Below are 21,094 nucleotides of genomic sequence, written 5' to 3'. Positions count from 1 at the left end.
ATCCATTTAAATTTCATGTCCAGTTTTCACTCGTACAAAGCATGACAGTATCACCGCAGCGGGTCTAACTACTGTCTAAAGATTGATTCTGACCTCAATTCTGCGGCACATTCCGTGTGAAATCATCAGGTGTGCTGTGGAAAATTGTCATATTCCCCCTGATTGGTACTCTTAAAGCCTACATTCATGGCGCCGATTACGACTGCGTCCAATATCACTTCGCATTGGCACAGATGCCAGAACAGACTGAAACCAGACGTTTTTCATACCGGCTGCCAAGGTGGGGAACTGCAATTGTTAGTGGTCAATGGGCACGATGAGTTCAAGCATGTCAACTACAGATTATTCCCAATGCGTATGCGTCAGGTTCAATAGATCTACAATGCATCTTGGAGAATAAAATATCAATGAAAAAAAAACAGTTGGCAGATGCACAGTGTTCTTACTTGTAAGTAAATTAAGACAATTTTTTTTTTAATATATTGTTTGTTTCTGTTTGTTACTGCTTTGTGCCATGTCATTTTTCTAATAAAAACATCATATATGCGCTCTCTTCAAAACTGCTGCTCCAACATGTCTGCATTTTCTTATTCACCTACCGCAATCTCTATCCATTGCTCTGGATGATGGATCCCAATCACTTCAGAATCAGAATTTTATAAAGTACAATAACATTCATAATACAATTCACAATTACAAATTACAAATTGTAATTTAACACTGCAGTTATGGTTCAATCAGGTTTGTGTTAATATGTCTTATTGCAGAGGGGTAGAAAGAATTGGATCCTGTTCGTGCTCTGCATTCAGCACTATCCTCCCGTCAACCACGTCTCCGTGAAGCACAAGGTGATGGGCTGTAAACCACCATCCCTTCAAGACCTGTATGTCTCCAGGACCCGGAGACGTGCAGGTCGGATCAGAGCCGACCCTTCTCACCCTGGTCACGGTATTTTTTCACCTCTGCCATCAGTCAGGAGACTGCGTTTCCATCAGGACCAGAAAAAAACAAAACAATTCCTCCTTAAACTCATCTTTGCTGTTCACCCTTCCACTACTTCCATTATTAAAAAAAAATGGTTCGTACCAGTCACCTTTAGTTAAAAAACAATGTAAAAAAATCTAACCTATATTCCCTCATGTTGCCTTATTCATGCACCCTTTTCTCCCGTCTGGACTACTGTAACTCTTAGCTCACAAGAAACTCTTGCACGCCTTAAAGCTGGTCCAGAACTCAGCAGCGAGGTTTACTAACTGGCTCCAATAGCCTAGAGCAGTGTTTGAGCTTCACTCCACTCTGCACTTGATCCCCATCCACTTTAGAATTGGCTTCAAGATCTTATCGACGACCTTTACAGCCCGTCTCCATCAGGCTCCTGAATACATTATAGAACTGCTGACCCTCTCCAAACCAGCCGAGACCCTCAGATGGTCAGACGGGAACACTGCTGGCAACAGAGCCTCGTCTGTGAGGGCATCCAGACTTCTCAACAATCTGCCTGAGGAGATAAGAAATGCAAAGTCTACTTCCACCTTTAAAATGCTTACCCTTGTTTTTACAGTGTGTTTCTTCTTACCTCTGTTTCCTCCTTCCATTACACATGTATGTGTTTGTTTATCTACATGTTTGCTACATCTACATTTTTGTAGATATTCAGAAATGCCTATAAAACTATTTACATACAACATTCAAAAAGCTGCATTATACAATTATTTTATCTGTAGGTCATCGGTGTCTATTGGAGAACTCTTGCTTTGCTTTTTAAAAACACACACAAGTATTAACAATTACGGTATTCACGCACTATAAGGCGCACCGGATTATAAGGTGGATAGAATAAAAGATCAATCAAACTTTGGCTAGGGTTGAGTTATGCATCCACTAGATAAAGCTGTGCTAAAGGGAATGTCAACAAAACAGTCAGATAAGGTCAAACTTTATTAAGCGTTCTGACAACTCCGTTCACTTCCATAGTAAAAAAAATAAATATTTTGAGTATACAACAACCACACTCGCTCAAAAACGGGAGCAGTAATCGTACTTTATAGCCGTCCGCGATGATGTGACGTGAGTGGTTAATCCCATCCCGTGATGACGCAATGACGTAATTCCGCCCACGGCGTGTCGGCTCCGTTGTCGCAGAGTCATGAAAGTGTTTGTAAACAAGTCACCCACCAGGTAATGTTCATATATAAAGCGCTCCGGATTATAAGGCATCTGTCATTTTCGGAGAAATTTAAAGGCTTTTAAGTGCGCCTTATTGTACAGAAAATACGGTATATAGCATTTATCATCCAATGAATACAACAAATGATTGCTTTCATAGGTTGTGTCTTGAAGAACAAATTCTCCTCAAATTAATCTTTCAACAAGTTTTAAAAAAAATGCACCGACTGAGGGCCCGTGAGTTTTCAAGATCCATTGGTGGTTATTTTAAAACACATTCCTAGGAAAGTTTCTGCGACGCCATTGTTTAGCGGATTCTTCCGCCACCATCATTAGCATGAAGTAATGAAGACTTGCTTCTGTAAAGGAAAGTCCCAGCAATGACGTTTGGCACCAAAGTAATATCCCGCGAGACAATGACGGCAGACACTCATTTCTCGCTCTTACATTTGTTGATTGGTATTCACACAATGTCTCCACGCAGGCGGCTGCGTGTCAAGAGCCGACATATTTCTTTTCACAGCACATTTCACCGCAGTTCTGAATCTTTTCCAGGGAGAAAACAAGGAAGCATTAAACCAACAACAGCTAGTTAGAGTGGGGAAAAGCACATTAATTAAAGAGGTGAAGCTTTTGTTCCGTACTTTCCTACTGTTATGATCAGCTATAGTGAATGATTATTGTTGGCAGCTGAGAAACTGGCATTATTTGAATCGTTTCCAAGCATGTATGTGCAAACACTCAAACCTCATGTCAACAGCCTCAGAAATTGAAATAAACAAGAGCGTGAAAGCAAACGAACATTCACCGTAAAAGATGACACAGTTTGCCACGGTGAGTCAAACGTTGTGCAAATGTATTATTGTAATCGTTGGAATACTCGACGTTGCCTATTTTAAAATAAAAATGGAAATCACTATTTTTCAATGGGTATAATATATGGTATACATTTAAATCAAATTCAGCCATTTTATAATAAAGAATTATTGTTGCAATTCTGGAAATCTCTCTTACCTAGTATGTAACATTCATAGTTTAGTTTAATTAGGAAAAATAAAATACAATAAAATAAACTAAAATAAGATTTGTTCCCAAATAAGTTCCTGGCGCAATCACGAAGAGGCTGTGACAAGTTTATAAAAAAAAAAGATAAGACAATGAAAAGAAATGAAGCAAAAGAAATCTACTTACTACATTAAGAATAGCTAGCTAAACCTAGCTGGTACACGTGCCGTGAAACGCTGATGCTGGAACGCAGCAAAGAATTTGGGAAACGATGGCCTTCTGTACAGAGAGAACTTGAATAATAAAAACACCCAGGCCACAGTTGCCTCAACTTGCAATCCAATCCACTGGGTGTGATTTTTAGCACTGTGCCAGCATTCTGCTCGGTCACGAACATCACACATATTAATCAAAATAAACCCGTGAATTTCCTTTATATAGATGCATATAATATAGCACCAGGCATAGCACCAATTCCTGTTACCTTTCACAGATGATTTCATCTCCCTTTTTTCCCTTTACGGTATACTTCCATCTGACCAGAGTAAGGCTATCCATGGTCTTGCTAATCCAGCAGCAGCTCACTGTGTTCTCGAAGCGCCAAACCATCCAAATACCAATAACACCCGCGGGGTCTGCCCGCTGTGTGCGTATGCCAGTATAGTAAATGCCTCGATGTCCATGCATGTGCTTGTGTTTCCTCTCGCGCCTGTCGGCGTCTCCCCCACTGTGATCTTGTGTCAACTCCACGATGATGGTTGAAGGCAAATATTAGTAGATGTTCATGCATTAGGAGGGCTAATTGAGTCTATACCTCTTTGTTTGGCTACTGCCGCTCAGCAATATCCATCAACTGGCTGCTTAGCAATCTGATCTCAAATGGTAGAAATAGCTTTTTTTTTTCACGTCACAAGAACCGAGAGTGTGTGCCGAGACATTTGTAAGAACATTCCAGCTGTCCCCTTTTTGGATAAGTGCTTTGACATCACTCATCATCACCATGGCAACATGGCGCTCTACACTTGTGTTTGTGTAGCAGTATGTAGTCCGATGCCTGCAAGCCAATAAGATGGTGGGAATTAAACAGCAGTGGTCTGCTCGGAGCCCTGGACCTCAGGAGACTGATGGAGCCTGCTGCGTTCATTATTTTGTTGCTCTGTACAGTTTTTTGATTGAGTACAAATCTTTTGGGCACTTATAGTTTAAAGAAATCATTTTTGTTTTGTTGTTGTTGTTTTTCTTTGCAGCTCCCAGGAGAAATTACCTAACAATCAATAGACCAAACCCCTTAATGAAGTCATTATTTGAGATTGTGGAACAGCAGGCTTAAAGGGATAGTTTACCAAATTTCCTAAGAAAGGATTTCTCATTTTCTACTCACCATCATGTCGTTAAGATTTGAGAGTATTTTTAGATTGATCTTTTCATTTCTTGAGTCGTAGGCAAAAGTGTATGTCCATTTTAACTGGTGCTCAGTTGTTGTCTTCATCTTTGTACAAAATGACAGACTTTAAGACATTCAAATACTTCTCCAGACACTGTGTGTCTTTTTGGACCAAGATGAAGACAAAGATAATTGAGCTTTGGCCGCCTTATTAAAATGGACATACATTTTTCCCCATAACTCTCAAAAAGGAACAAATTACTTTGAAAATTAAATCCCAACTCTTAGCCGACATGAGGTTTATTAGAAAATAAACACGTTTTTGGATGAACTATCCCTCTAAAACTCTTTATTGGCTATAGTGGCTGCCATTTTTTACTTTAAAATCTCGACATTCTTTATATTATTACTAAAACCTAAGATGAAGATCCGTGAAAAATTCGTCAAGTAATCACCGACACGTGGCACACAGGTTCTTTGGTCATGTATATGAGGTAATAATATGGAACGTTTACGATATGGTTTTAGAATCTGTGTCAGCCATCTGTTGATGAACCATCTGTGGTCGTCACCCGCTTGGAAATCTAGTTTCTCGCTTTATATGGACAGAATTCAGGAAGGCTGATTCACGACAAGGTTCTGAAACTTTGGTCCTAAACAAATGTTTATGTAAATGGGCCCAGTTTGTTTTTCTAAACTATGCTCTAAATTAGGCTTTGTTTAATGCCATAAATTAAGTCTGTGTTTTTGGCTAGGTTTGTACGTGACTGCTGGTCTGTCCGCAGATAGCCTCAAGTGGAAACAAAGTGTTATTTTAATACTGTAAAAACATTTCTACAAAAATTGTACATTGCTTTAGGAAGTGTTAAGGAAGTGTTTCAAGGCATGTTGGTTGTTGGGTAAACATTTTAGTCATTTCATAAACTATTTTAAACGTGTTTTATTTATTATTTCTTGATTGAATTCATGCAGTTAAATAATTGATGAAAAACAATAATGCAAGGTCCCACACAATTTAATGCTATTTACTAGCCCTTTTTTTATAATATAGTTTCCGTTCATTTAATCACTACCATCCTGCGCATTACAGATGTTCGACTGAAGTGTAAATTAAAACCATTTTTGAAATTGATGTTCTTCTTGCTAGCTTGACTTATTGCTGCAGTCATCAAGGGATGAATTCAACTCGATGTATCGTAGCTTTTTTTTCAACATTTGGATTTGGACATTGGATTTCTCGGTTTTATCTACTTCAGATTTCTGGTAATTTGTGTTGTATTTGTCAAATCTTGTTCGGTCAAGTGTCGCTCTTAGAGTTAGTTCTGGTTCCCTGAAATATTTTATATTAGGAAGGGATATGGTGGTCAAGATAAATTAACCTGAATTACACTTAGATTAGATCAATAAATATCAATATTTTTAATGTTTTGTGTTTAATTCATGTGTAATCTCCATAATGTGCATGCCTTTGAATATAAAACAATACATTAAAATGGCCTTATTTTATAAAATATAATATGCAGTCACTTAAAAAAACACAATCTGGTACAATCAATTTAAAAAACAATAGGAAAAGGGAATACATAAATGGGAAGGCAAAACAAAACTAGGCAAAAAAAACACGACCATAAAATGCAGTGACAGCATGGGGTACATACTGAGTCTTTGTTAAGATGACAACCGAGACAGACACAACTGCACTATGACAACTGACAACTTGAAGTGTAACTGTGGGGAAGAAAAACACTGTGAAGCGCCGACTGACGACCACACATAAACAAACCCTTCTGTCAGTGATACTGTTCACACAAACACTTCTAAAGATTGCATTGACCAGATACACAACACAAACCGTGATAATCATATATAATCCAATCTATGGAGCAATAGAAGCTGAAGCCAGAGAAAGTTGGATCTATGGTTAGGTGGACTGGGACTATCGACTGTATACAATATGGACGTAGGATTTGTTTTGTCGCACTTGTGTTTGTCTAACAGTCTGAAAGGCAATCTGTGGTTTGCGGCCATCTTGGAAATGCAGTCTGTCATGCTTTGGAAAGTGGTACTTTTCTATCTTTACTTGAATGTGGATTTGCAATTAATGCAATAGTTGAAATTGTCACAACTTAGGTGGACTCTTTAAGAAAAAGTATTTGGTACTGACCGGGTAACACACCAGGGTGAGTCAAGGAAACAGGGAAACATGTAATTTTGTGTTTATACAACAACTTTTTACAACGATTGATGATGTGCCGTGACAAACCTTGATGATCAACCAACCACAGCATAGTGGGTGTTGTTATGATAAACAAGATCTCCTGATAAACAGAGTTTTAAGCTAATTTTCTAATGTAAATATTTCAATGAAAAGATAGTTTTGTACAAAAAAACTGATGATACAATAGATGTCCAACATCTATTTAAGACACACTTAAATCAACAAATAAGTTGCATTTAAAGCATAGGTTATCAAAATCAACTGATTTCCCAATCAAGCAAACCTTTGTTTGAAATAGTAAACACTGAAGTGATGATCAGGTGGACTAAGCTAGGACACTAGGTGGAGTAAGAGTTCTGCTAACAAGATACAGATGACGGCCCACCCTTCACTTATTATCGACGAGATGATGAGCAACAGTGAGAACAACAAGTCTGACCGTTTTTGTTTTTTTTTGTCAACAGACAATCATCATCATCGCTGCACGAATTAAACAATCAGGATGGGACGGCAGAATCTGGCGTGTAATTGGACGACAGCAAGAGCAACACGTTGTTATCAGGCTTTGTGCTGGGGAAACGGATTTAAATGTCACAAATCCAGCGGACGCAATTACTCCGCGTGCTATTAATGTTTTATCTCCAAGACGTCACCAGCCTTAGTTCCAAACATGAAGACGGGTGACATTCAAGAGTCGCCGCAACATAACTTCACTCAGATTATCCAACCATAACCCACAACACTGCCAGAGACAAATCAGAATTCCCATTATAAACCCCAAAACAATTGTCTTGCTTGATATACTTTTGCCAAATGAGTAGATTTGGTCAACAACACAGCATGATACAGCTTTATATGAGACCATTTATTCCAACTTGGTTTCTAATGCAGACATATTTTTAAGGCCTCTTTGAGGTATTTACTGGTATGAATTTAAGTTACATAGGTTGTGGAAGAGATGTTTGATTGTAATCACTGAATCAATAGCCTGTGCTTAAGACCCTCCATTAAGTTGACTCAGTCAATTAATCCTGAGGTAACCAGCCACTGAGTATTGGATTGGGGAGTTCTTGTGGCTATTTAACCAACATTTATGGTTGATTTAGTTGGATTATATCCGTTGTCTTTTTTTCCTCATAAATTGTACCTTGAATAATTCAAGCTATGGGGAATATTTATGAAATTTGAGGTGTAAAATGTTGGTGCCAACATGTCAAAGGTATTTTTTGGATGCTGGTGGCTCTGATCTAACTACTTTCCGCAACTACTGGGTTATGGCACGGCATCTGTTGCTGGTTCACATGAAAGTGAACAACACATTTTGAAAGCGTATTGATTTATCAAACGGGCGCTACAGACTCACACCAAAAGATTGCATCCTATCCGCTTCAAGTTTGTATGTTTTCCTGGTGCTTTCATGGATTAACTCGAGGCACTCCAGTTTCCTCCCACAATCCAAACACACACAAATATTGATTGACTTCTCTTAATTGTTTATGATAATATAAAGATACTAAGAAGTAGATAATGAATGAATCAATGAATATTAGATGATTTAGTTTTAAAGATATTAACATAACATTTATAGTTCCTGACATGTCCAGATGCTAGTCTCTATAAATTACTTAAATAATCTATCATTTGAATGACTTTGGAGGTTAATCCTGGAAATAATACTGTGAACTGTTGATACTAGTAGTATTTTAGTTGATATCTACAGGATTTATGCATCAACATTTGGTAAATATTCTAACATTTTAGCAACCACTCAATATATTTTAAAATACAATAATCACCCTCGACCAGTGACGTAATGGACGATAGTTGAAAGTCCAATTGGATGTGTTTAAAATGTAACTTTTATCACTGAATAATGCAACAACATATTTTACATAAACTGTCTTTTTTCAACATAGTTTATCCTCAACTGTTTCCCCTGAGCATGAAAAGGATGACCAGAAAAGTGGAGATTCATGGGCACGTCCTCATAGCATATAATTGACTGAACACAAACAGAAACAACACGGCGTGTACATGTTTTTTTCTTTTCATTTCACTGGACATGATCACCAACTTCTGTGAAAAATGTGCTGCAGTCAGAAAGCGGAATAAAAGCCAAATCGTGGCGCAGAACATGAAAAGGCCCCGACACAATTCTGTGCCTCTACCTAACCACCTCTCAGCATGGAGCCCTGGCAGACTTGCAGTATAATCTCTCTAAACGCTTTTTATTAAGGCTTCTAATTGCAGCTCAGGCTTCTTTCCCTTCAGCAGAACAGGCACAGGAACAAAAACAGGGCTTATTCACCCAAAATCGGGCTGCAGGCATACGACAACAGAGGCACGAGGCGCTTTAGTACACAGCAGCAACGCCGAGGTGAAGACACTTCTCTGATTCGTGGAGGGAAACGCTGAGCTTTACAGGCAGTGACTTCACTTGCAGGTAAAGCCGGAGGATTTGTTACCAGCAGGAGGAAAATGCAATACATTACGAGCACCTCTGCACAACAACTCCATAGTCTCTCGAACAAAAGACATCTAAATAGAACAAAAGAGGCCTGGGAAGTGAGCACAGAAATGCCTTAGAGGGAAAGTTTGACTCATTTTCTACTCACCTACATGTCAACCAAGGGTTGGGATTATTTTCAGAGTAATCGGTTCCTTTTTAGAGTTATAAAGAGAATTGCAAGTCGATTTTAACATCCCGACTGTAGCCCAGTTTGCTAGAAAAGACACACTTAAAACATCCAAAATACCTCCATGGTGGTCTTCTGTGACATCGATCTTGTTTTGAAGCTTAGACAAGAGGAATTGTTCCAGAGAAAATTAAATAATTTGGAATGTTTAAAGTTCGTTTGCAGCAGAAACTCCCAGTTTCTCAGCTACAGCTCCAACTTGGGCACAAGTGTCTCTCCAATCAAACACATTGCAAGATTTACGTTCATAGCCTGCGATATTATGCTAAAAACAAGCTTAAATTATAGACCATTTTTTAATGTTGTCTCTTCAATACAAGATGGACATTACAGATGAGCACAATGGAGGTATTTGGATGTATTTTTTTATTGTCTTTTTTTGGATGAAGATAAAAAGATCAGGGCAAAGACAAGTGGTCATCAGTCGCTACGTTAAAATGAACTTACATATTTGCCTATAACTCCAGACATGACATGGGAAAAAAAAAAAAAAAGCACTATCTGAAACAGTTCTGTGAATTTTTTTTTTTTTTTCTGGACAATCTCTGGTGTCAATTATGTAAGAATATAAATATTGTCTTAACAAAAAGAAAAAAAAAGCAAGAGTTAGACTTTTCTTCACGGTTTAGTTCCTCAAAATAATGTCTCTTATTGTGGCTAATGCCAATATATTTATATAAAAAGCTGAATAACAATTTCAAATTACCAAGATGGGGATCGTACCCATGATTTTAGATCAAGAGACAATGTGCTCTATCCATGATCTATACGGCAAAACATGTAAATTTGATGTGAAAGGGTAAAACTACTATTCATTAATTAAAGGATTTAAATTAATTTGTGGCCACAATTTTTTTTTTTACCATGTAAAGCCTTGGGCTCCTTAAAAAAATGAAACACAAAACAATCCTAACCTGACTTGAGGGTGAGTAGAAAATATGAAATTGGGGTGAACCATCACTTTAAAACAACTTTCAATCCACTTGATTTCCACAGTCAATTTCAGTTTCTCAGTCATGGCTGGTTTCCTTTTTAAAAAAAAAACACATTATTAAAAGTCGTTTGCCTAAGAAAAACCTGTCATAAATTACCAAGCGTTGCTTAAAAGATAATAAGGGAACCAATCCGTAGGTACAATTGATCTCACAGTTTTACAGCTCGGGGATTATCAAAGGATTATCATACAATAATTATGCGGCTGAAATTGAAGCGCCGCTTTCATGTCCATGAAGTGAGTGGCAGCGAGGTGTGTGCGACTGCCGTGCGGAATACTGAAGATCTGAATGTGGCTGCCGACGCGTGCTTATGTAACGTGTACCGACCCAAAGCAGAGAATTGGAGCTTGCTATCAAATCCATCACAAGACAAGAAGCATTACCCCCCCCCCCCCTCCTTAAAAAAAATGGCTTATCAGTAGAGAACACACAGAAGCGAACTCCAAAGCATAACACATATCTCTAGTTCCAGCGGCGACACAAGCACACGGGAATCCCCCACATGGATACACTGGAGCACAACAGCAAGAAAACAGTTCTCCTCAATTACTGAGGCTTGTGGTTGATCAGTTGCCATCCTTGAGAGGAGTCGATGGGCAGTGGAGTAATGAACAGTGGCGTCTGTGCATCTCAACACATTCACAGCCCATTGATTGACCTCGTGCTGGAGATTACAGATAACCACCAACACTCCCCTTCTATTAGACGAGTCATCCCTTCCCCTTGAATCACCGTCAAGGCCCGCAGGATCTCACCAGCTATTTGAGGAGCGACAATAAGAACAAAACATTTTTTTTTACTTTTGTTTTAACAACTAATCCAATCACAATAACAAAAATATTAATCAAAAATATAATTTGCACATCACAATTAATTTAATTGAACTATATATCAGAGGCAGGTCTGAGATTGAAAGATCTACAAAATTAAGTTATGAAGAATTAGTTTCAAAATATTGATCTAATAATATCTAATAAAATAAAATCTACCTAACCTAACCTAATGACTATATTTAGACGAGGGGTCTCTAACCGAAGACAGCCACAAGTCGATGGGTGTGTGACTCATGAATCGTATTCTATTCATGCTTGTATTTTATAATGGAATTACATTGAGAAATAACTCCTTCAATCAGTCATTAATCAAAATGTGATTCTTTTTTTTTGCACTGTAGCGTTTGGTCGAAATTGTGTTGTTTCATTGTGAATAGATGGTTATTTCAAACCAATAGTTTTTTCCTCCTTTTAGGTCATTTTTAAATGGTCTTTTCAACACAAGTACAACATAAATAGCAACTGATATGTGCAACAATTGCATATCAAATTTCATGGGCTTACTATGGGTCACAATGGGCCACAACCCATGGTTTTCGCATGTAATTATTTACTTGGGTAACCATTTTTATAAAGGTCTACCATAAAATGTGTCTTGTGTAAGGCAGTATTATTTATTTATCAGGCTTTAGAGAATACGTTATGACATGAAAAGTTTCATAAAGCAGTAAAAGTGTATGATACCTTTAAGTGGTTAACAATTTCTTTAATACTAACAAATAACACTATCATTGGTGGATTCACCATTGGAAAACATTTGGAATTTAACATTAATAATACTAAAATACCTCAAAAACCCTGTTATTATTTGGTATACATGATTATAACTGTCATAACTTCTTCTATAAACCCTTATCAATGCATTACACTTTCTCGTGAATGTGTTTCCTATGGATTATTCAAGAGACCTTCACCAATAGTGTTCCCTTAACCTCTTGTTTTCTTGAAAACTAACGTGCACTTTGAGGTTTTATCATTTGTTTCAATCAATTTACTTGAAGTCATAATGAATCTTATTATTAGTGATAAACTGATGAAGCATTTTAGAGCTTAATAGATGTTTATTATTATTATTATTATTATCTCACACTGACACACATTGCTTGTAAATAATACAATTGTTGTCTTTAAACACCCAATGTTCAACTGAATTGTGTATTTTTGTCCAGTCAAAGTTTTTGAAAATCCAATTTTCTGTTATTATTCAACAATTTTCAATATGTGCATAAACCTTTTGAGATGAGACATAAAAGCTTTTCAAAAGTTTGACAGCAAGTTTGATGTGCGCCGTCATTACTGTGTCATGGGGATATTGTTCGCGAAGCACCTTTGTCTTGTCGCCCATTGAACGGACAAGAATAGAGACGGAACGAACAGCGGCTGCCTGTTTCCATGGGTTTCAACATGCCATGATTGATAGTACAATGATGCAGCTCGGGAGACAAGGTGGTTCGGTGTGTTGTGTTATTAGCATGCACGCCGTCCTGACCAGGCGGGAAGTTGGACCAGTGCTTCTAACAGCCAATTAGAATGAAGGATTATGGATGATTTAGTGTTTGATTAGTTTGACTGAAGGCGATGAGACTTCAAAAAAAAGCTTCATTTACATGGACTGCAGTAGAAAATTAAAACACATTGTTTGTTCTTTGCAGACTAAGAAAATAGTCATTAACCTCCAATACAACACTTATCAACTTTCCCAGATTGAAGTTTATACTTCGAAAATGAACTCGTAACGAAACATGCAGTCCATGTAAACAAAGCCGCATTGATCGTGACTGTTACAGTATTCATCCCTGAACACTGGACGTGAGCCAGGAAATGGTTTTGAAGCTTCATTTCAATTCAGCGTAGATATTCTGCCAAGAAAAGATTTGACAAATTGACCTGTTCTTTGCTGCGATCTGATAGGGTGGACTACTTTTCATGAAGAGTTAAATGTTAAGCTAACCGGTGGGAACGAAAGGTTAGCGTTTTATTTTGTTGTCTTGCTTCCTATTATAATAAGGAAAGATTTGGACGAGGATTTTAAATGGTTTAAATAGATTTACTGTTTTCGGCGAAATAATTTACCAGAACCTGACCAATTAAAAAATTAGTGATATCTAGTAAGGTAAGGTAAGGTAAAACTTTATTGATCCCTCAGGAGGTCTCCTTCAGGAAATTGTTTTTTTCCAATAGCCAGCAATTTTTCATAAACAATTAAAAATAATAAATAAAAAATAAAATAAGAAGAAGAACATAAAGTTAAGTGATAGTAAGTCATAGTAAGTGAGCAATACAGCTAACCTCATATTAGTCTTGATTTAGAAGCAAAAGTCTGTATTTTTAATGAGGTTTTTAATGAAGTTGGAACCTAAGAATTGCTGGTTAATGTGGTATTAGTGGCATATGATTTGACTGTAGGCTTATTTTAAGTAGTTTCTATTTCAAATACCGTAATTTCAGGACTATAAGTACCCACCGCCTTATTGAAATGCTAGGAACCCAGTGGCTTACACAATCAAACGCATGATATAATTTGTATGATTATCTTTCTAGCAGCAGCGAGACTTAGAGGTGGAAAATAAATTTCCCAGAGAAAGGAAAAAGTTAGACTTTGCTCTGGACGGTCAAGTTAAGTAAAAGGTTTACGACTATTTTCTTCGATGCTGGACCTAAGCTTGGTATCGAGAAATCAATGGTGAGACGTTGGAGACGGCAGCGTAAAGATCTGATTCAGGTTAAAAGAACGGAACTTGATGATGTTCCTATAGTTAGTATATTTCTTATTTTATTCATTTGTTTTCTTTCCAAGATACTAGTGTGTTACAGGTACTATTTAGAGGATATTATGAAAATCAAATATTTTTGCTACTCACCAATGCTACCACTTGTGGTTTATAAAAAACTACAATGTGCTTAATTGTCTGGAAACTATGGTAATATGAAATATGAAAAAAGTATTTTGGCTAAATGTTCTTCAAGAAAAAAGTAATACATAAAAAATAGGAAACTCTGAAATATCTTTAAAGTCTGGCAAATAAACATAAATTACACTTCATTGATTTAAAATATCCTTCAATAAAATAATTATTAAATAAATATAATTGCTGGAACAACTATAAAGATTCATAGGAATTCTTAGTTTGTTTTTTCTTTACAGTAAAAATGTCGACGTTCGTGTCTGGGATGGCGAGGGAGGTGCGGAGATGCTTCTCTGACACTGAGGGCTGTGAGACTCACCAGTAGTGGAGGAGATGTTGACGTCTATGCTGATCTCCGGGATGCCGCCTCCCTTCAGAGCCGCCACGCAGGTGTAGGTGCCGAAATCTGTGAATTTAAGATCTATGATATCCAGGTTGGTGGTGCCGGGGGAGATGTCCGGGTCCGTCTGGGTGATGACCATCCGCTCCGAGCTCCTCAGCGCCCGTCCATTCTTCAGCCAGCTGAACGTGAGCTCCTCCGGGGGCGTGGCCTCCACCTGAAACATCCATCAATGTCTCATTAACTTTAGTGGATTATATTGATGATCCCCTAAGGATTTCGTTAACGCTACCTGGCAAGATATTTTGACCTCCCGCCCGATCTGGATGTTGTCGTCATTGTGGTAGGGGTCCGGCGTGATCCAGAATCTTCCTTTCTTCAAAGCTGGAAAAGGCAAAATGTATTTAGAAACAAATCAAAGTTATTTGAGACCAAATGTTGCTTCATTTAACCAGTAAATTAATTAAAAATGAAGAAAAACAATAAAACATTAATTAATACAAGGAATGAAAGGATGTTTTCTCTGTGGTGTTTTCTCTCTGAAATTGAACTATTGAGTTGGTTAAAGAAAAACTTTATAAGTTGGATGAATACATATTAATAATTTAAATAACGTTGACTGTCAAAGTTAATGTTATGTAATAAATACCAAAAACATTTTTTATCTTTCTTTTTTTACTTGGGTTTAATATCTTTGTTCAAATAACTATTCTGGCAACACCAAACTTTATATTGTCAACCATAAAAACTTACACAGGCACATAAAAAGAAAGTATAGTTTGCATTTTTAACACCTTCTATCATTCATTCGATGTGGCTTAAGGTATCAAACAGCTCTTGTCACAATCAGCCACGAAACAACAGGAAAACCTTCACTTATTTACCCAGTAGGACAAGTTTCCCAGCTTAAATACACCTCAACCATTGGTAGCTTCTTCTTCTTCTTTTTTTCTGTGACAATATTTATTTAATTTTAATATACAATAAAATAAATTTGAGAGTACAGGTATGTTTAAAAAACATTTTCAGCCTCATTTTTATCATGACTTTCAGATTCCTAACTTATTTTTATTATTATTTTATTTTTTTATTAGCATACCTTCACCAGTTACAAACAGATAAGAAAAAAAGAATAACAATCACAATAGTATTGTGTTCATCCTGTGGTGAGGTATCCTTTGTCCAACAACAGTTTTTCATAAATAACTAATTTAAGCTTAGTTGTTGTTGTGGTTCATTCAATATTGGACCTGATAGAACCAGAGCTGCACAACCTACATGTACATGTGTTTAAGTGAGTAATCTTTGTAGTATTTACAAGGATTTAATTTGTGGATTCATGGTTTATTATTTACATTGTTAGTTTAAACTTGCTTCTATAAAACCAGTGCAGCTCTAGTTCCCTGCCAAGAGCTTATGATAACAACATCACTGTGGCAATGAACAACTGCCTCTAGGAGGCAGAAACCTTGAAGAAACCAGACTCCCGGCAGGCAGTCTCCTTCACAACTGATCAGATCGATTGCAAATGTATATAATACACAGGTAAACACACTCAAGTGTGTGCGAAGGTTAATCGATTGCGTATGTGTGTGAGAGAGTGTGTGTGAGTGTAGCTTCTTCTTCTAAGCAGTGTTTGGAAAGTAATACATAAAGTAACACATTAACTTTTGCTAAGGAAAGAAATTAGAAAAAAGATGGTAATACTAATTATGGTATATTTTTTTGTAACTTAAGTTAATGTCATTATCCATGAAGGTTTATTTCATACAATTTCGCCATATTTAATCTTCTTTGTTGACAAGTAAGACCAGTTATACTAGTTATTTTATGCAACCTTTGCCTAAATCACATAATAACTAACTGACATATGTCGTCCTTATTGCGTTTCAGATACACTGTTTTGCTCAAATCTCAACAAAACACATTTTGATTTAGTTTATGTTAAGTAAAAAATAAACTAAACTAAACTAAAATGGATTTCTCGAAATAAGGAGCAAATGACCCCAATCTGATTCTTCATTCTTTGATTTTTCGCGCCAATTAAACGTCATATTACTTGAAATAAAACAGGAAATGTAAAACGCTTTAGCATATGTAGTTTTTATTATTTAATGTCACAAAATAAAGTAGATAAATCCATTTATTTCTATGTTTGTAACATAACATAAAACTTGTGTAATGCCTTAACATTCCTATTGTAATTTAACTAATTATGTTAAATGATTATATTATTCATTAATAGTATCAATGATCAATATTGTTAGTCCAATCGAAGGGAAACATTAACAACCTTTGGACCAATTACCTTGAGTTATCAATGTTGCACTGGTGTTGTGTGATAATATTCCCTAAAACATTCATCCTTCTGCAACGTACAAGATTAACTATCATCTCACAAAATCATCTTGCAATTGCTGAGACTCATTTCAAAGCTTCTTCCTCAACAAACCCTTAAGAAGACGATTTCATTATTCATGCTGTATCGGTTCCAGAGCACGCGTCGCGTGTTCAATTTACCTCTTTAAAAAAATAATAGTCGAGGAAGAAAGAGAAAAAGCCGAGGCACCACCGAAGTCTTTTCATCTTGCAATTCCCGACGGACATTATCATATTCGGTTTGGTGACGGGAAGATGAAAACAAAAACCTGTGTGTCAGGTTTAAACACGGGAAATTGAATGTGCAAAACACCGTGATGCCTGCAGAGCAGCGAGATGAGAGGAGAGACGGATGACACGCGACGACTTGACGTGATCTCGCTGCTCATGTTTAAATTTGGTTTGGGTAGACAGGGAATTTTGTGTCTGACACGTGTCAGAGGGAGGCAGACACTTCACGTTCCTACTTCCTGAATTCAGTCGAAGCCAGCTGTGGATCTACTCTCACGTTCGCTTCTACTTGTTCTTTCACCAAAACAATTAGCAACACGGAGGATTCTTCAGTAGATTTATTAAAAGCTATCTCTTGGCTTTATACTCCGAGCTCTGCACCATAGAAATGCAGTTAAAACAGCTGCTTTTTATCCTTAATACTTCTTCCCAAATGGCCTCGGATGATTTTATGAAGAACCTACTCAAAACAGAAGAAATGCTGTTTTGATATCCTAACATGACCATGAGATATTGGATTTTGGGGTAACATTTTGTTTCTTTGCTGCAGAGGAATTTGTCTTAGGTAAAACAAAAATAAAAACAAACCAAAAAATAAAACTTATTTTCGTCCATGTAAGACGAAAAAAAGCAGAGAACTGACTACTTAGTTAAGGCATCAAGAACAAAACTCTTAATCCATTCTAAGGACTATTTACCGTCTTAAGTTTGTACATTATATATTATTCCCCTAAAACGAGCCCTGTGTTACTCACGAGTTATTGTGCACTCAAGGTAGGCTGCATGGGTGTGTTCACTGAGAGGGAGTGAGACTAAGAGAGAGCAGTAGTTGAGTTAGAAAGTGAGTTGGAACTTATCTTTATTTAGCTAATAGGCTAGTTTTGCAACGTTTTTTCATATTTTTGAGTAGATCCGTATGTGTCTGTCTTTTTCATTGAAACGTTTACATTAGAAAACATGCTAAAGCCACGCCCACTGAAACCACCTTATTTTCTCAAGCGTAAAACTATCTTTTCTCAAATATTTTTACTTTTACATAATAAGGAAGATACTTAGTAATTAAGGGTACATACAAAACCAATAGGTTCCTTTAAATAAATACTTCTGAGGCAGAAACCTCAAGATGACCAGAATCACAGTCACTGCAATATTAAAAGACAATTAATAGTTTCAAAAGGAAAGATTCGGGTGACCTAATTCTGGCTGATCGACATTTTACTGTTGCATTGAATGATCAGGATTTAATCCTGTCCGACAGACAGTTTCTCAAGAGGAAGACGAGGAAGAAGAAGTCGTGTTTCTCTCTTTGCATGTAGGTAATCTCATGATCGCAGATGGTGAAGCTGTCACTGAAAAGGTTATTATCCGTCTCCTGCATTGTACGTGTCCATGAATTCAGATGACACTCACCCAGAGTGCTCTCCCAGGGCTTGTGGCACTTTTAAGAGAAAAATAAACACCCAGACAACCTTTTGCTTCGAGTACCACACAGATCTAAACTGTTTTTTTTTAAATTGTCAGGAGATTGGACGCAGGTCACACACTTTTCTCATAGTTATTTGAGAGGCCGATCCAGAGAAAAGACACAGATTGTAGCCTGCAAACCATTTTCAGAGAGATGGAAAAAATACAGGTAACATAAAAAATGAAAGTGAAGGCTGGTGGAAACAGTCAAGTCATTCCAAATAGAGCTCTCAAAATATGTATTTTAGTAAATGCTACCATAACCTTCAGTGAACTCAACAACAGATACGCATTTTCTATGATGTTTTGACCAAATCTGACTATTCTGTGGAGAAAAAGCAAACTGCATTTAATTTGACACTGTTTCAATTTACCTGCAACATTAATATCAGATTGACATTTATATTCTCTTTATTCAATCAATGGTTTATATATGCTTATCTCCGTGTCTAAACACATCACTGCAACCTTTTCAAAAGCAAACATGTAATCAAATGATAAGCACCAAAACTATATGTCAACTTTCACTCATTTTCTTTCCAATATTCTTTTAGCATTTAAACTGGGAATTTGATGGTTTAGGCAAGAGTTGGAAAATAATAATAATAATAATATAATATGTTAACGAACAATAGCAGAGACAACACATCCAATTTCTACTTGAAAACTAAAACTGGGACGAACTTCATAAAGCATAGTTGTCAAACTCAGGCACGGGGACCATATTTGGGCTTTGTATGTGGTCCTATAGGATACTAGTCTCATGCTGATCTACAAACTAGACAACCCATAATTTATGTTTATATTACAACCCATTATTTACAGCTTTAAAAAATCTATTATTTTCTTATTTTGAGCCTCTAACCAATGAGAAGCGTTATGCTAATGTGAGTCATTGACCACTAGTGATGTTAGCTAAACACATGAATGGGTTGTAAATCATGCAATGTTGTCTAGCAACTATAAAACAACGTTGAATGGACATCCCCCCATTTTTGCTAGCACTTCATCTCAGGAAAAGGCGTCAAAACCTTTTTCAAAAAACAGAATTGACCGCTAAAGCCGCTTCAGAATGCACATAAACCAAATTATCATGGACAATAATCAATACACGATACACTACATTAACTCCCAATTTCTTTGGAAACCATAGATGGACATAATAGAAGAAAATAATACACAAACAGGAGATAAATTATGACAAAAATTCTTTACTGTATTGTATTTTCCTATGTTTTGTTTTTGGATGCGGTTTATTTCTTTGTGAATCTGAATGTTTATGTACAGATGCAGTGCAGGTGTGTGGGCATGAGTGAGTGGATGTTTGCCTGTTTTTGTTTAGTGTCTGAAAATTGTGTGGTTATTATTTTATGACTCCGTCTGGTTTTGTAACAGTAACAGGTTTCTGTTTTGTTCAGTTTGACACGAGAAAAAGACAATAAATATATATAAATATTAAAAGAAAGTCAAAATAAGTTGATTGAGCTAAGGTGTTTATTTTACTATAGGATTTAAACCAATGTTACTGTCAATTAACATTTCCTGGAAGATACATTTTATTTAGGTTAAGTCATATCGCTTACAGACAAATTAACATTGGCAATTAATAATGTTTACGTATTGTGTTGACGCATACACACATATTTATCACCCCCCAAAAATGAAAAGCTACAAACTAATAACTAAAATCATTGGTCATTTTTGTCGTGTTCCCTCTTTGTCATCACTTATTTCAGCACCAGCACTGTGTATTCATGCATTTTTAAGCTTGTTATTTTCTCCCACCAATTCAAACTTACTGCCATTTTCGCCTGGCTATAAATATTAAACAGCAAAAAGGCATTTCTTCAACATTTCAGCAGAGGGATAAGTGGCGATTACTTTGCTCAGTTGGCGCACATTTTGCCGGACATATGCTCAATCCGATACAGGTGCTTGTTCCCTTCTGCTTGGGAGAGAAACGAAACAAAAAAAAAAAGAACTCACTGTGAGGACAAGGAGTGCTTGAGTCGAATATAAGACTGCTATTGAGAGTTGTCGCTCCTTCCTATTTCTGGAAGCCAATTCATGGCAAAAGTCATGTGAATCTTTAATGCTGGCTGTGCTTGAAAACAGAACTTTCCCATTTCCTCCGGAGGTAAACTGTCTCCGACTCCTGCTAGGCAGCTTCCACAACATCATTAATAACTTACAATGTTGCTCGAGCTTGTTTGGCAAGATTTGCGAGATCGGAGTCAAACCGCTCTAATGAAAGGAGATCTGGTGTCAGAATGAGGACTTTGAATTTGACTAGCGTTCCTCGGTGAGCCCGACTCATCTGCAACACACAGCTTTTCAACAAAACACTAGAAGATTTGATATAAAAAAAACACTATTCTTGTTCCATACAAGAAACATAAAACTATTAATTACTAACGGGGTTTGCAATGTGTACTACTGTAAACTGGTGTAGAGCTCAATTAAGTAGGTAATTCAAA

The 21,094-nt window shown here is 36.8% G+C and overlaps 1 protein-coding gene across 3 annotated transcripts in view; it reads right to left on the bottom strand.

Annotated features, from left to right (window-relative positions):
* The window catches only part of LOC148062307 (MAM domain-containing glycosylphosphatidylinositol anchor protein 2), a 232,611-nt gene that overhangs the window by 78,847 nt on the left and 132,670 nt on the right, over nt 1-21,094 (bottom strand). For all 3 annotated transcript variants that reach the window (XM_087812224.1, XM_087812225.1, XM_087812226.1), the window contains exons 7-8: nt 14,836-14,927; nt 14,523-14,760 (exon numbers count right to left, since the gene is read on the bottom strand). In XM_087812224.1, the coding sequence (XP_087668350.1) occupies nt 14,523-14,760; nt 14,836-14,927 (330 nt within the window). The remainder of the gene's footprint in view (nt 1-14,522; nt 14,761-14,835; nt 14,928-21,094) is intronic.

This window comes from Callionymus lyra, chromosome 17 (genome assembly GCF_982586985.1).
Source record: "Callionymus lyra chromosome 17, fCalLyr1.hap1.1, whole genome shotgun sequence".
Lineage (NCBI taxonomy): Eukaryota > Metazoa > Chordata > Actinopteri > Syngnathiformes > Callionymidae > Callionymus > Callionymus lyra.
This window is presented reverse-complemented; position numbering and strand designations above follow the sequence as displayed.